General features: G+C 30.7%; 1 protein-coding gene across 2 annotated transcripts; it reads left to right on the top strand.

Moving 5' to 3' along the window:
• The first annotated feature begins 10,147 nt into the window (after positions 1-10,147).
• On the top strand, positions 10,148-15,695 carry LOC109799402 (filament-like plant protein 4). 2 transcript variants are annotated; one of them, XM_083073952.1, is made up of 6 exons: positions 10,148-10,357; positions 11,268-11,393; positions 11,784-12,024; positions 12,130-14,533; positions 14,739-14,781; positions 14,961-15,695. In XM_083073952.1, exons 2-6 carry the CDS (start codon positions 11,295-11,297, stop codon positions 15,417-15,419), a joined length of 3,246 nt encoding a protein of 1,081 aa, XP_082930078.1. In that variant the 5' UTR covers positions 10,148-10,357; positions 11,268-11,294; the 3' UTR covers positions 15,420-15,695. The 2 variants fall into 2 exon arrangements, with proteins under 2 accessions (XP_082930078.1, XP_020215538.1); XM_020359949.3 differs by lacking the exon at positions 10,148-10,357 and adding an exon at positions 10,457-11,068 and having other exon boundaries at positions 11,269-11,393.
• The last annotated feature ends 1,346 nt before the right edge of the window (positions 15,696-17,041 follow it).

The raw sequence follows: 17,041 nt of genomic DNA, 5'->3' as shown, positions 1-17,041 counted from the left end.
TTTAAAATATATGTTTTTATTTTAATATTTTTACATCTCCATATTTATTATAAAAAAAAAGGATTAAATTTTTATATGATAAATCGTGACAAAATACATAAAAAATGAAAATACACAAATTTCAAAACTTAATGGAAATTTTTTGGTACAGAAAAATATAATGCCCATTAATATTCAACGTCACGACCACTGCACGAAAATTGGGGGAAATCGTGAGGCCAAAACAAGGTTCAAAGCAAAATTTATGGAGAAATGGTGGATGTTCAGTTCAGAGCCATTAAAAACTAAAGTAAATTGAACGAAGAGAAAGCAAGCAGTGACAAATCGCTAACTTCTCTTCTATTGTTGGGTTTGGTTGGGCTCGCTCAGCCCATATAAACTTATTTCATGTCTGGATCTTTTGTTTGTAAGGCCTAAGCCCATTTAAACTTATGGTCAGGCTTTTTGCTTATGCATTTGGGCTCAGTTGTCGTGTCTCTATTTGAAAGAATTAGTTAATATAAAATAAAATATTCTATAACTATTAAACCAAGTTTTACAATTATCTATAAAGGATTGATTGAGTGGAGCAAGACAAGGTTTCACATCCACTCATAGTCATCATACGTTTGAGTCTACACTTGTCTTTTTTAAGTAAGGTAAATGTAAATTTCTCTATAAGTAGTTTTGAGCTTATAATTTTTTCTTGCCTTACATTATTAGGAAACCATCCCTTCCACCTAAAAATTTCACTACAAAAAGAACTTAGTTTTATAATTGAATCAAATAAATAAATTAAATAATAATGTCAATATCTTTAATATAAAAAAAATAGTTAATTACATGTTTTTAACCTTTATAAATCTAAGGATACAAACAATTTGGTAGTCCACGTTTTTTTCAAAATAAAAATATTTCACCATTATAAATATTACTTTAAATATATATCATCAAAATTTAATTAGATTGGGTTTATTATCAATTTAAAAATAAATACTAAATAATGTTGATTGTAATCATTTAATAAAAAAGTCGTATCTTAAAAAAACTTATAGAATAGCAATGTTTTAAGAAATGTTTTACTTTATTTTCAAATAATTAATTTTATCTATTACTTTAAGTTTTAATTTAAATTTTTGTTGAACGACTAAAAATTTGCGAATTAAATTTTTTTTATCCTCCTTCAGTGCCTTAAATAATTAATAATAGAGGAATTAATAACTTTAAAATATTTGAGAAATTAAACAATATAAAATCGTATAGATGTCAAATAAAAATATTTTTTAATAGTATATAGAGATTGGAGAGGGAGAGTTATTAACATACACATACTTATTTTTTAATTGAAATACATTAATAAATCATAAGATTAATGTACTTTTAAGATAACTTGTTAACCTACTTAACTAAAAAATTAAAAATAAAAGTATATATTAAGAAACTTCGCGAAGACTTCCAAATATATACTCACTTAAATTTTGTTTTTGTTTGTCAGAATACGTTAACTTATTATTAATGGGAAATTGGGAAAGTCTGCATCTATGCAGAATCGAACTCTTAATTCTAATGATTGTAATAAGTAATTATGTTATGATTAGTTTGCGGTGGAGATGATGTTGATGTCTTGGAATTATTTTTGGTCCTTCTCAGAATCCTCTCATCTTCCATTGTTTGTATCTCTAATGAATACTAAAAATGATTATAAAAGACAAAGAACACAAGTCAAAAGTAACATGAAGAAAAATGGGGAAATTCACCGCAAAAAATTATGGAATTTGAGTCCCTCTTTGGATTGGAATTCGGACCCACACAAAGTGACCGTTCTGATTGTAAACAAATGTACGACTCAGATAAGAATCATAAGATTGCTTTTCTTCCATTCTAAACGTAATGGTTGGTGTGTTGGGGGCGATTGAAAACAACATTTGTTTGCTTTCATTATGAAAAACGTCCTTAATTGATTTGGACAATTGTTTAGTGGATAACAATGACACTTTTTTTTTTTCTTTCATCTTAACATGTGTATTTTCTAATTTGTTGGGTCATAAACTAATTTAGTTAATAATATTGTGCTTGTTGTACACACGATAAATTTTTACACATAATAAAGGTTGAACATGAATTTCATATTATATAGATTATTTCAACAATATGGAAGTATATAAGAGTGACCGACCATTATGCTAACCCTACGTATCATTACACTTTTAATATGGTTGTTAGCTTGTTTACTTCACTAGTGCCTTTTGCTTTTCTATGTGTGGCGATACCATTTCAAGCCTTTGCTTCTTAATCAGTTTTTCTACTTTTCGTCAATTATTTTTTGGTGAATTACATGTCGTCAATTTATTTAATCGTACGAATAAAACCAACCATTTTCTTTAATCAAACAAAGAGGAGGAGATGCCATCAAGGAATTACGAAAGATTGGAGAATACCATTACCTAAGAAATAAGTTTGGAGAGAGATTACGACTTTAGAGCACATTAAAACTTACATGACGACACGAATAAGCTATATGACATGTCAATGTATGAAGGCTCAAGAAAATGACTGTGAAAAGTTAAAAGTCAAAATCATAAACCCTAATACAAGATATATATACGAATTCATTGCATTTGCATCCAACATTTGGTTCACACGTAACGGTTAAGATTTAAAGAACAAATTCACCATAATTCCGATTTTGGTGAATAGACCAATATATATATAGCCATTCAGTGCTGGAGCCGAATGTGTGTATAATCTGTTGCTCTTTCTTTAACTATACTACAAAACTTACGTGATTGACAGATTTGCTTTTAGGTAAATGTTCCCTTTTTATTTATTTATTTATTTACATTTACATTTCACTTTCACATCAATTTACCTAAACTTCCTGCGTATGGCATACAAAGAATGGTGGAGCCGAAAAGCATAAAATGAGTCCTGGTTTATTTTGTTGTATTCATCCATGTAAAAGAACAGTAAAGGAAATAAGGCTATGTAGATAAAATAAGATGTAGCATTACTCTATAGAACCAAAAACAAAAATAGGATCTAATAAAACAATAGAATGGAATAAAATATTATAGTCTATGAAATATGTTTGGTTATCATAAAACGTAACACAAACCTTATATCTGATTTTACCTATGATACGTATTTATCAGAATAAAACTTTGCTCTTTAATTACATATATTCATTTGTTCAATATCTTGTTATATATTCAAAAATTAAGTAAAATATGACATTTTATCTATGTTATTTTATAAATTTCATCATATGATTTAAAAATGTATAATGTAATAAAACTATTAATAAAGTCCTATTTCAAACTTGTTGCCATCTTTGTAATATATTAATAAAAAAATTATTAAAAGTTATTTAATTATAAATTCATTTAGAGAGAAAAAAAAATAACATATACTATAATATATAAAGGAGATACCACTTTCAATAATTACTTCTGGTTTCCATTTTTATATGAATCATTTTATCTTTTGGTTATTTTTCATAACTCTTTAAAATTAACTACCTTTTCTTATTAGTAACTTCTCTTTTTTTTTCTTCCTTTTTTTTATTTTATTCTAAAATTACTATAATTATTTATATAAATAATTATTTTTTTCTTTTAATATAATGCAGGTACAAAGTGTTTTTATTATGCTAGTTATTATAAAATCGATATACAAGAAGATATAAAAATTAAAAGAGCTGGGTTTTTTTTATTCTTCCACATGTATTTCTCTTCCTTTGGATCAAATATTAATCCAACTTGCAACACTGTAATTATTGTTAGTCCAAATGGTTGTGTGATTTAAAGGACTTTTTTTTTTTTTTTGACAAAAAGACTTGATATTTAAAGTAGCCTCTATCGACCGTTAAATATTAATTATGAATAAATTATATTCTTTTTATAAAATATATATGTATTGTATTATATTATTTTTCTTTCCTATGCTGAAATATACAAAAAAAATTTGTTACATATGAGAGAAAAAGAAAACAACAATAATAAATGCAAGACTATCTAAGTTAATTTAGACTTCACATAATTGATACACAAGTATTTATAGCATTCGCCCCTGGGTTGGAGCTTCTTCCAACAGTTGAAGATCAACCAAAGATGATGTAACACCCTAAGTTTTGTTAATAAATATTAATGTTTTAATTCTATAATTATTAGTTGGGTTGGTTTTAATGAGTGTTTTAATTATTGAAATATATAGTTTTAATTAAATATATGTTATTTTAATTTTGAGAAAAGGGAAGTGTAATTGTGGATTAGTTATTTTACTAAAAGAGTTAAATGTGGGTTTAAGAATTAAGAGGAATTACGTCAATTTTATTTTTATACTACTCATTTTCTCTTTACACTTGTGATATGATAAGTTAGGAGAATCAGAGTTTGTGGGAGATTGTATCGAAGATCCACGTCATTCATCTACTGTTCATTAAGGTACGAGAAAAGTGAGTAATCTCGCTTTAGACATTAGGTATATGTTAGCTAATGAGATTGACCTTCAATTTATTTTGTATTGTATACAATCCTATAAGGAAGAAATTCCAATTTTTGACTTGTCTTGTATTTTTGTTTTTCATATGATTTTTTAGTGCTTTAATTGATGCTATTAACATGTATGCATATGTGTTTAATTGCATTTATTAATCTAATCTTATGAATCTTGGATTACCCATGAATTCTTATAGGAACATAAGGGAATTACGTTTTGGTATTGTATGAGAAAATTGGTATGAGCATGTGGATATGAGTAAATGATTTTTTATAGTTTGACCTTTGGAGTGTTTTTATCAATTGTAATCGTAATTTTGATGATCGTCACTTGTTGTATGAACTTCATGCTTTCTGTAGTTTTATATTTCTAGTGTGACATTGGGTGCCACCTTGGGGATGACAGACATCGTTGTGTCTAAAAGCATAGCTTTCTCTCTATGCCACTTGCAACGGGTATGGGTTAGTCCATGTCGAGTGTGAGAGTTCTAGGGACTCCTTATGGTGTTTCTACTGGGCATGGGCAAGATGTTCATTAGAATTCTAACTTAAGACAATTTTGACTTCAACAACAACAAAATGTCATCGACGAAGAACAAACGAGAAATATGAAGGTTGTGATCAAACGAAAGTGAAACAGTTCAAACCCCCCTCCTCAACTATAGACTTAATCATGAGTCCAAGCTTCTCCATACAAAGAACAAAAAAGTGTGAAGATATTGGATTTCCTTGCTTCAAACCTCTCTTAAGCAAAAAGGAGATAGTCTTGTTTCCATTTCAAAGGATAAAGACTTGAGAAGAAGAAAAGTGACATTATAAAATTAATAATACTCAAAGGGGATCCAAACTCTCGTAAAACTTGCTTAAAAAAAGACCACTCTACATAGTCATAAGCCTTTTTCAAATCAAGTATAAATATTACATGTGTATTCCCATGTAAGTATTTAATTTAATTTAATTTTTCTTTCATGTCTTTCAAATCAAACAAAATATTAAAGTTATGCAACTAGAAAAACAAATTTACTGTATATAAAATAAAAGAAAAAAATAATTTGTGATTAAATAAAATATGTCATTATCGGTATAACTTTTTATACACCGTCGATCAATTATATATCATTATTTCTATAACTTTTTATTCGATTATTATATAAGAAAAAAGTTAACAATTTATCATAGATGACAATATGTGATTGAATAACTGTGTAACTTTACTCATACAATTAATGCGTCATCTATTTTCTCAAATTAAAACACAATTTATATATAAAAATTAAAAATGAAAGAGTTAAAGTAACTTTTGATTCCATTCTAGCAGGTCTTGAAATTGCAACCCGGAAAGGGCAACGTGGTCCCATACTTTGAAAGCTATATTTGAAGAAATAATTGGAAATTTGACATTTTCCAAAAGAAAAATATACACTAATTAACCTTTTATCTATTAAATAAAAAGTGTAAACAATTTTACATTTAAAATTATTAAGAACATGATATTTAATTATTTAACTTCATAAGATATGGTAATTAATGAAAATGTAATATGGGTAATCCTAAAAGAAATAGAAAAAAGAGTGGGTGTGTGAGGACAAGGTAGCTTTATTGTGAAGTTAGAACTTTAGTCATTGGATCCCTCACTCCTTACTTTTGTTGCACTGAGTGGCAGTGGCACTGCTCTTTTGCTTTTGGCAAGAGTAAGGAATTTATGGGCCGAGAAACCTAGCGATAGATTCAGAGGTTTTAGGTTCGATAGATAGAAACAGAATGTGACAAAAAACACAGAGTAAGGGTTTGGGTTTCATATCGGGTCGCATACCCACCCAACCGCCCAACTGCTATGTCGCTCACGCCGCATTACTCATTACTCATAAATCTTCTTCTCTACCATCTACTCTACAATTCCATTATTATCTCATATATTAACATAACCCAATCTTTTTTTTAATTCACCCAAAACATTTACATGGTGCTCTTCAACACTCTATGCATACTAACTTAATTTAAATGGTTAATTAAAAATACCTAACTTGACTATTTTATTGATTCTAATGAATTAGTTATTTATTTATTATATTAAGATTAAAAAATAATCGTAAATAACTTATGTTTATATTCTAACAAATGAGACCCAGCAGAGATAAATATATTAGGTAATTATCCGCATTTAACTCAATTCATATTATTAAGATATACATATGTCATATATGGTTATTGGCGATACAGAATGTTAAATGTTTCATAATAACAAAAATTATATTATATTTTTTTCTCATATTATATTTAATTTTTAATTTACTCTTCAATTTTTAAATTTAAAATTTTAGCTTTTATAGGGATATGCAATTTAGTTTGATATATATATATAGAGAGAAAGAGAGAGAGGAAAAGTTACAAACATGGCCTTCTATCTTACTTATTACATTTATTTTTGGGGTTTAGGTTTTAATTTTATAGAGTAATTTAGTTTTGGGGTTAAATTATATTTTGGCCCTTTATCTTACTTAATAAATTTATAAATTTATTTTAATTTTTTATCTTTTAAAATATTTATTTTAAAATATTTATTTTGATCTTTTATTTCGTAAATTTAGATCAATTTATTATTATTTTTTAAATAATGATTATTTTTAATTTTTAAATATAATTTATATTTTTTTTTTACTTATTCAAGACTTGAAATTTATCTTATTAAATTTATTTATATGAAAACCATTAAATCCAATTGAAGTTTGAATAAAAATATTTCAAACATGGTAAAATTTGTATAAAAATAAATCCAAAAATACTTAAAATTTTCAAAAAAAATTAATTTCATACTATTTTCTAATTGCTCATGAAATATATATTTTTTACATAATTTTTATTATGTTTATAACCTTTTTATTTAAATATCAATTAAATTTTATAATTTTCATATAATTGAATCTAATATTACAAGTTTCACATCTTGAATTAATAAAAAATTAATTTAAAATCATGTCACAAAAGTAAAAATTATTATTATTTCAAAAGGATCAAACTGATTCAAATTTACGAGATAAATGGCCCAAATAAATATTTTAAAAAATAAAATATTAAAATAATTTTTAAAAATAAAATAAAAGATTAAAAATATAATTTAGCCTAATTTTTTGCAATATGTCATTAATTTTTAATGCTTGGACCCCTAAAAAAATACTATAATTGTGTGATCAATTTTTGACTAAATATCATTTTTAGATTAAAACATACATATATTTTTTTTATTGATATACTAACTTTTAGTTTTACTTTCTTTATAATTTAAGTTTTGATTTTTATTTTATTTAAAATACTCGTGAGGATTATTTTCATTATATAACAAATGTTGATAATTTTTAAATATTTTTATTAAATAAAATATAAAGATATGAAATGTTTTAATCTCACTCGTATTTTATAGATTAAATGCATTGTTTTCATGGTTAACGTTTCCTTCTTCTAAACTTGGGTTTTTCGTAGTTCGATTTAATTATTTGATTATTAACACTTAATCTGCATATATAGGCTTTAAAGGTTTAGTTTCTTAATTTGGACCTTTTTCTGGTCGAGTAAGCTGAAAGATCATATTCCTACCCAACTGTAACATTGGTATAAGTTTTCTTTGACATATTATATCGTATTAATTGTTTGATATATTCGAAATTTATAACATAAGGAGCAACATAAATCAATCACTTAATGTGTTTTCTTACGCCGTCAATCACTTTGAAACAAATAAATTGTGATTTATTATTTTGATTAATATTTTTACGAAGAGATGCTGATGAAAATTATATTGCACCAACATATAATTATAAAGTATTATTCCTTGTCGATCACTACATTAGTAATAAAATGTAATGAAAGAAATAAAACTGTCCCATGCATCACGGGCACAAATTATTTACATGACATGGATGAATCATATTTTTTAAATAAATAATTGTGTTTTAATACCTATCAAGAATGCAAATTAAGTAGATTGTTTTCATATCACGGTTATATTCTTAAGTAAAATCATTTTACACTGTCACCAAATAACAAATTACAGTATGAATGTATTTTAAATAGTTATCATAAAAATTAATAAATTTATTATACATGAAAAGTTTTGATCAGATAATAGTAATTTTTTTACACTATCAATGTACAAAATATTTTATTGGATAACAAATATGAGTTATTTTCCTTAAACATCAAGAATTTCACTAAAAGTTGACAACTTATTTTGTAGCTTTTAAACCGTCAAAAATTGATAAATTTTTTTTACATCAATTAATTTATTTTTAAATTATAACAAGTTAAACTATTTTTCCCTATAACTATTTCTATTTTAAGCTTTAGTATTTATTATCAATACAGTAAGCAATGTGTCAAATGATGTCAATACCACTACAAAATATTTTTGGTAGTGAAATATCAATATAAAAGAAATTACATTCTTCATTTTCTTTTGGCATTTTTACACACATCAGATAAATTTGTAGCGTTTGACATTGCTGGAAAGTTTTTTTTTTTTTTTTTTAAAACGCATTATTGATAGTAGGGATGACAAATATACCCGTACCCGCAGGTAATACCCGAACTCGTCCCGACTTTGATGGGAAATACCCGATTTGACCGGGTACGGCTACGGGTAAAACCCGATATACTAAATCGGGTACGGGTACGGGTATGTACTTACCCGCCCCGTACCTGTACCCGTCCCCATTTTCATTTTTAATTTAATATCCACTTTCAATTTAATTATATTAAAATTTTTTAATATTTTCTTTATGTGTGATTATTTATTATAATATGAGATAGAAAAATAACTTAATTATAATTATAATATAATTAAAAAAATAATTTAAAAATATTATATTTAAAAAAATAAAAAATAAAAAATAAAAAATAAAAATTTTGACGGGTACGAGTATGGGTACATGTATACCCGATACCCGACGGGGACGGAGATGAGAATGAGAATCACATACCCGACGGATACGAGTACGGCGACGAGAATAAGTTTGGCTCGCGAGGACGGGGACGGGTATCATGAAACCCGTACCCGCCCCGCCCCGTTGTCATCCCTAATTGATAGTGTTATAAACAAGAATCCAAATGTAACTTTTTATGCATGTGTAGGATTAACGTTTACATTTTTTTAAAAATGGAGACAACACGAACCAAACAAATAAATAGTTTAACGAAAATATTAAACGATAAAATTTAAATATACAAGATACACATTTTTGACAATGAGAATCATATTTTAATTTCATAATATAATAAACTTAATTACTGCAATGAAAAACTGGTAGCAAGACAAATACAATGTATGAGTTTGAAGAAATGGAATTAATGCTAGTTATTATAAGTGCGCATGTAAATTGTAAATGTTGTGGAATGTTGTTAATAAGTGAAGAGAAGAAGGTGTGGTTTTGATGCACTTAAAACGCCGCCAAGTGATCCATGACATGACGCAGCTACAGACCAAATTGGTGAGCTGTAGAGACTAGAATGACAGTAGTGAGTGTGGTCCAAAGCCAAACAGTTGCTCTCAAATTCTTCATCCCTAAACTTAAATTAAAGAAAGCATTATTAAAGGTAATGCCATAAATCTCCTTTTCCAAAATTGGATACAGCTCACCTCAGATGCTTGCTTGCTTGCTTCTCACACAAACCATCCCAAAGGGTCAATTACGTCAAACTACCTCTAACCTTTCTAATTTTCCATTTCCTTACTCAACATTACACCACTATTTCATTTAATTACCCAAACACTAAAGAAAACGCCTTCTGTCTCTCCTTCAACCCCTGCTAATTCCCACCATTCTTGCCTCAACAATTGCTTCTCTCGCCTCACATTATCTTCGCTTCCATTTCTTTTTTCTTTTTTTTTTTGGTAAGTTTATTTTATTTAACTGCTCCAAACAGTTTCAGTTAAACTGCTTGCTATTTTTTGTTTTTAATAAAATTTTTCATATACTTCGTCATGGAGAACTTATTCTTTTTCTTTAATTTAATTTTTCTTGCTTTAAATTGTCGGTGAGGTTCTGTTCCGTGCAGTTCGAATTGTTGGCTGTTTTTAGAATTAGAAACATTGGGTTCATTCCTTGACATTCGGAATAATTTTGCCAAGATTAGTTTGGGGTCTCCTAATCTAAGCTGCTATAGACCAAACCCGATTTCCATTAATTTGGATCTAATTTCAGCGATAAAGACGGTTAGCAATAATAAATAATCATTACGAAACCTCACTTTTATCTTCTTTTTTTTTTGCAAAAAAAAAAAAAAAAAAACCACTAAGTTGCTTTAGTATGAAGTTTGAGCAGTGAGTGGAGTGCAGTGGAGAGAAAAGAATATTATGCGCTGGGTACACGGTTATAGCATGCGCGCTCCTGCACGTTAGAGAAGTGCGGTGGTTAGATCTCGGAAATCGCCGTTACATAAATAACAGTTGGTAACTGAAGCAGTAGCAGAAGCAGTACCACGCTGCTTCAATGCATTTCGCCAATTTAGAAATTTCGCTCAATCCCTTACCAAAATCTCGCTTCACCTTTTCGCACTACGCTACAATTCGTAGCCATTATCATTTCTAAGTTGCATCCAAGGTAGTTTTTTTTTTTTTTTTTTTTTTTTTTTTTTTTTTTTTCACTTTAAAATATTCTTTACCTAATTAATTAAGATGTTGGAATTTTGAGATGTAAAATCCTACTTGAAGATTCCTGTGGCAGGTTGTCTTATTGATTATGGTTTATGGAGTGTTTGTGTGGTGAAAACCTAATGTGAGTGTGTTGAATTATATATTTAGTTGTAGGTGGCTTTGGGTAGTTTGCGATGGATCGACGCTGGCCTTGGAAGAAAAAATCATCGGAGAAGTCTGTGATTGAGAAAGCAGCTACTGCATTGGATTCCTCCGATGCTTCCAACAACCAGGTATATTTGTTGGCATTTTCACACAGGGAATTTTTGTGCCTCCAAAAATTTCCCACCTTCTTCAGTGCGATGAGGCAACTAAGTTCTGTTCTGTATTTTTGTCTGGGGGTGGCTGTTTTACCAATTTTTAATATCAGTAGTTTTTGCCACTTTGCTTCTGATTCTCTCATTGTTACTATTTTTATTATTAATTTTGATTCACATCTTCTGCGAGTTTACTACTGTTAGCAGGCTCTTAAGCTTGTTTTCACTTTCTTTACATTATTCAGTAGCCATCTCTCTCTCTATCTCTTGCGTGTCTTGGATTGTTTGATTCAACAATGTGATTTATGTTTTTAGTTTTTTTTTTTTCTTTTCTATTTTCTGTTTTTGATTCGCTTATGCAAACAGGAAACCAACAAGAAACCGAACTACATCCAAATCTCTGTGGAATCTTATTCACATCTATCTGGTTTGGAGGATCAAGTGAAGACATATGAGGAAAAAGTTCAGACATATGAGGAAAAAGTTCAGACTCTAGAGGATGAGGTTAAGGAAATGAATGAAAAGCTGTCAGCAGCAAACTCTGAGATCAATACCAAGGAAAGCATGGTAAAACAACATGCTAAAGTAGCTGAAGAAGCTGTATCAGGTAAAATGCTTAATGATTTTACCACCGTAAACATGTTCAAGCATGAAGCCTGTGTTACTACGAATTGCTTCTTGTTGAAATTAAAGTTTCAATGAAACTCTGCAGGCTGGGAAAAGGCTGAGGCTGAAGCTTTGGCATTGAAGAACCATCTAGAATCTGTTACTCTTTCAAAACTCACAGCTGAGGATCGCGCTACACATTTGGATGGTGCTCTTAAAGAGTGTATGCGACAAATTCGAAACCTTAAGGAAGAACATGAACAGAAAATACAGGAAGTTGCTCTCTCAAAAACCAAGCAATTAGACAAGATTAAGGGGGAGCTTGAGGCAAAAATAGTAAACTTTGAGCAGGAACTTCTTAGGTCTGCTGCTGAAAATGGGGCCCTGTCAAGGTCATTGCAAGAGCGCTCCAACATGCTAATGAAACTAAGCGAAGAAAAGGCTCGTGCTGAGGCTGAAATCGAGCTTCTTAAGGGCAACATAGAAGCATGTGAAAGGGAAAATAATTCACTTAAGTATGAACTTCATGTTGTTTCCAAAGAGCTTGAAATTCGCAATGAAGAAAAAAACATGAGTATGAGGTCTGCAGAAGCTGCTAACAAGCAGCATATGGAGGGTGTAAAAAAAATTGCTAAGTTAGAGGCTGAGTGCCAAAGATTACGTGGTCTTGTGAGGAAAAAGTTACCTGGTCCTGCTGCACTTGCACAGATGAAGCTAGAAGTTGAAAACCTTGGCCGAGATTTTGGAGAAAGTCGATTAAGGAAGTCACCTGTTAAGCCTGCTAGCCCTAATTTGTCTTCATCACCCGATTTCTCTGTTGAAAGTGTACAGAAATTCCAGAAGGACAATGAATTTCTTACAGAGCGTTTGTTGGCAATGGAAGAAGAAACAAAGATGCTGAAAGAAGCTTTAGCTAAACGTAACAGTGAATTGCAGGCCTCAAGGAGTATGTGTGCTAAAACACTGAGCAAACTTCAAAGTTTGGAAGCACAATTTCAGACAGGTAACCAGCTGAAAGGATCTCCAAAATCCATCATCCAGATAACTCATGAAAGCATTTATAATCAAAGCGCAAGCGATGCACCAAGCTTAGTCTCCATGTCTGAAGATGGAAACGATGATGCAGTAAGTTGTGCTGAATCTTGGTCTACAGCAATCGTCTCTGGGACATCCCAGTTCTCTAAAGAAAAATGCACTGAGGAATCAAGCAAGTCTGAAGCTACTAAGAAGTTGGAACTAATGGATGACTTTCTGGAGGTGGAGAAGTTGGCTCGTTTGTCAAATGATTCCAACGTGGATGCCACTGTTTCAGTTTCTTCAAACAATAAGACAACAGACATTGTGACTGACAATGTATCAGAAATTAGTACCGGCAAAGATGGTCTGTCTGAAAAAAATGGAAATTCAGATCCATTGCCAAATCAAGTGTCTTCTGATCCTCAATCTGATGTTGGTCGCTTGTTATTGACAGAACTTAGATCAAGAATATTACTGGTTTTTGAGTCCTTAGCTAAGGATGCTGACATAGGGAAGATTGTGGAGGATATTAAACATGTGCTTGAAGATTCTCATGACACTACCAACCACGATTCTAAGGATGCCCATCCTTCTAATGTTACATGTGATAGGAAGGATAATCCGGAAGATGCTGGCATAAACCTTGAAAATAAAACCGTGTCATCCCAGCAACCCAAAGAATATGTGCAGATAACTTCAGATTTGGAAGCTGCGATTTCTCAGATTCATGACTTTGTAATGTTCCTTGGGAAGGAAGCAAGGACATTTCATGGTGTATCATCTGATGCAAACGAAATGAGGCTAAAGATTGAGGAGTTCTCTGTCACATTTAATAAAGTATTATGCAACAATGCAAGTTTACTACAGTTTGTTCTTGACTTGTCCTATGTTCTAGATAAAGCAAGTGAATTCAGATTTGATGTCCTTGGCTACAAGGGCACAGAAGCTGAAACTAACAGTCCTGATTGCATAGATAAGATTGCTTTGCCTGAAAATAAGTTAGTAGAAGACAATGCATCTGGAGAAAGATATCAAAATGGTTGTTGCCATGTTCTTAATCCGTGTTCTAACCCTGAGGTCCCCGATGATGGAAATTTGGCCTCAGGCTATAAAGCGGATGCTGCACCACGGAAGCTGTCAATAGAAGAGTTTGAAGAATTGAAACTAGAGAAAGATAAAGTGGTGATTGATCTGTCAAATTGTACTGAAAATCTTGAAATGAAAAAGTCTCAATTGCTTGAGACTGAGCAACTTCTAGCTGAAATTAGATCACAATTGGCTTCTGCTCAAAACTCAAACAGTTTGGCTGAGACACAGCTAAAGTGCATGGCAGAATCATACAAGTCACTTGAAACACGTTCCCAGGACTTGGAAACTGAGCTAAACCGTCTGCAAATCAAGATAGAATCTCTAGAGAATGAACTTCAAGACGAAAAGAGGGCTCATGAAATGGCTTTGGTCAGGAGCAAGGATCTAGAAGAGCAGTTACAAAGGTGAGGCATCATCTAATATCTGGGAACACAAGTACTGAATCATGTATTCGGTCCTACTTATTGGCTATTGATTACAGATTTTCAGCATTTGTGTATATGTTGATCAAAATTGGAAAAAGTTATGAAAAACAGAGTTTCATATATCTGGTTTTATTAAAATCTGTGCTGCTGGTTCAAATTCTGATTTCTGTGCCACTGTCTGTAGGATTGAGTGCTCGGCAGCTGATAATGACGTCAAGACTTCTCATGTAAGGCTGTACTTCCATTGTATTTTGAATTTTGCATGTCATATTGCTGAATATGTATTCAGTTAGGAAAATTTAGGCTCTCATGTCACGATGATTAAAAATATCATAAGGTGTGTTTAAACCTGGAATTTCTTTTGATGGGTTGAAAATCTAAATATTGATTTCTATTGTAAATGCAGGATAAAGATTTGGCATCTGCTGCTGAAAAGCTAGCCGAGTGTCAAGAAACCATATTTCTTCTGGGCAAGCAGCTAAATGCTCTACGTCCACAAACTGACCCAATTGACTCATCATACAGTAAGATAACTCCAAAGGATGAAGGCTTCACAGAAGAGGAAGCTACCACTAATAGCCCAAAATTTCAAGAATTGGGTCAGTCGGAGTTGGATAATGCTACTTCTGCATTTGTGCAAAGATTGAGTTCGGAGTCTCCCTTGCATTTTTCCAACAGTTTATTTAGCCCATCAGATAGCGAGTCCACCCTTCCAGCCAGATCCCCAGTACAGCATTCTAAAACAAAACCCAAACACAGGCCTACCAAGTCAGCCTCTTCTTCAGCTTCCTCTGCCACTACACCTGATAAACATGCACGGGGATTCAGTAGATTCTTTTCACCAAAAGGAAAAGCTGGTCATTGATGACATTTGAAAAACACCTAGCTCCAAACCCTTCATGTTTGACAGAATTGAGTTTTTGGGGAGGTTTGTGTAATTAAGGAGGGGATAAGATGAGTGCCAGGTGATTTTTGTATGTAATGGTTGTACCATATGTTTTCTTCTTTTGCTTGTCATTGTTTTGGCCCCTGTTCTGTAATTTAAGTAGCAAAGGACAAACGTTGACATAGTCTCTGAACTTTTACAGGATGTGTTGAATATGTTTTATTTCACAAATTTATCCATACCATGATTTTTTCAGGAGCAAGTGTGGATTAGATCGTTCAAGTGGTTGGTTGCCATGTCTAATCAACTATAGCAGCACTCGTGCTATTGCCTGGATTCTATTTTAAAAACACACCTTTCAATTCAAAAGTATCCACGGACGTTAAAAAATACCAGTGGACGTTTAAAAAGCCAATGGACAGTTTACAACAGTACCATTGTGCTAACGTGTACACTTGAACAGTTTCACAATGGACGTTTACAACAATGCCACTATGCTAACAACATCAACATTTTATTTTATTTTTTCCTAATAAAGATGGTTACCTCTCTTCCACTAGATCAACTCCTACATGAGTAAAGTTGTTCTTTTGGTTACAGGATTTTATGTTTAAGCCAAGAATCGAACATCAATATTTAATTAATGAGTATAAGTATCAAATCATAACACCAACATTTACAACAATATTAATGGATGTTAAAAAATTTCAGCAAATGCTAACGTTTCCCCTTGGACAGTTTCATTATAGCTATTGTTGACGAAGGTTTCAGCAAATACAACTATTAATGAGAGCCTATTTCTATTTTTATAAAAGTATCTTTAAGATAAGTTTATTTAAAAAATTAAAGATGTAAATTTTTAACTTTTGAAGATTACACCGAAAATTCTTTGATAGGCCTTTCAAAAAATAATCAAATATAACAGTTTTTAAAACATTATTTAATTAAAATGCATTTTTTCCTTTTTAAAATTTGTACTCACGGGGTATTACAATGAGTATAAATTTATTTTACAAATCATAAACAAGTCAAAATTATTTTTTCATAGAAATTGAGGGAGCACCGACACAAAACCACAGCAAAATCTGTTGGCACTTTTTGTTTTGGGCCACAGTCGTCTTTATTTCATTAATTGGTTCGTTTTTATAAGTATATGATTAATAAAGAAAAAAAAGCTGGGAAGGGCTCGTCCACATGAACCCAATATCCACATTTGTTTTAACCTCTTGAAGATTATTAAATAATTACGTATATGTACAAAAAATAATGATGTATGAAATCTATCCAATGTCTTGTTTTGTGACAACAAAATTTCTTTTGATAGCAAGCATTACGCCATTAGCTCATTAATGTTCAATTCATCAGCAAGTTCATAATAAAATATTTTGAGGAACTCTAAAGTTGGCTGCTACTGTCAGACATTTCCGTCTTTCTTTGCTCATGTAAAGGCCCTTCAGTTGTGAAATTAAAATATTTTTCCTTCTGTTTCTTTTCGTACTTGAAATTCAAAGACATGCTGATGCTCCACAAGGTGGAAGGTATAGCCAACAATTTTTGAACGTAGTATTTAGCAAAATTTAAAGAATAAAGCCATTGGCGGC

This window comes from Cajanus cajan, chromosome 4, assembly GCF_000230855.2.
Source record: "Cajanus cajan strain Asha chromosome 4, NIPB_CcT2T_4, whole genome shotgun sequence".
In the NCBI taxonomy this organism is placed as follows: Eukaryota; Viridiplantae; Streptophyta; class Magnoliopsida; order Fabales; family Fabaceae; genus Cajanus; species Cajanus cajan.
The sequence above is the reverse complement of the archived record's forward strand: the minus strand, read 5'-3'. Positions and strand labels throughout refer to the sequence as shown.

Excerpts from the sequence above, each read along its gene's own strand:
- LOC109799402 (XM_083073952.1), top strand. The coding sequence starts at position 11,295 with ATGGATCGACGCTGGCCTTGGAAGAAAAAATCATCGGAGAAGTCTGTG. Across the intron at positions 12,025-12,129 it reads AGCTGAAGAAGCTGTATCAG|GCTGGGAAAAGGCTGAGGCT; the intron begins GTAAAATGCTTA and ends GAAACTCTGCAG. Across the intron at positions 14,534-14,738 it reads CTAGAAGAGCAGTTACAAAG|GATTGAGTGCTCGGCAGCTG; the intron begins GTGAGGCATCAT and ends CACTGTCTGTAG.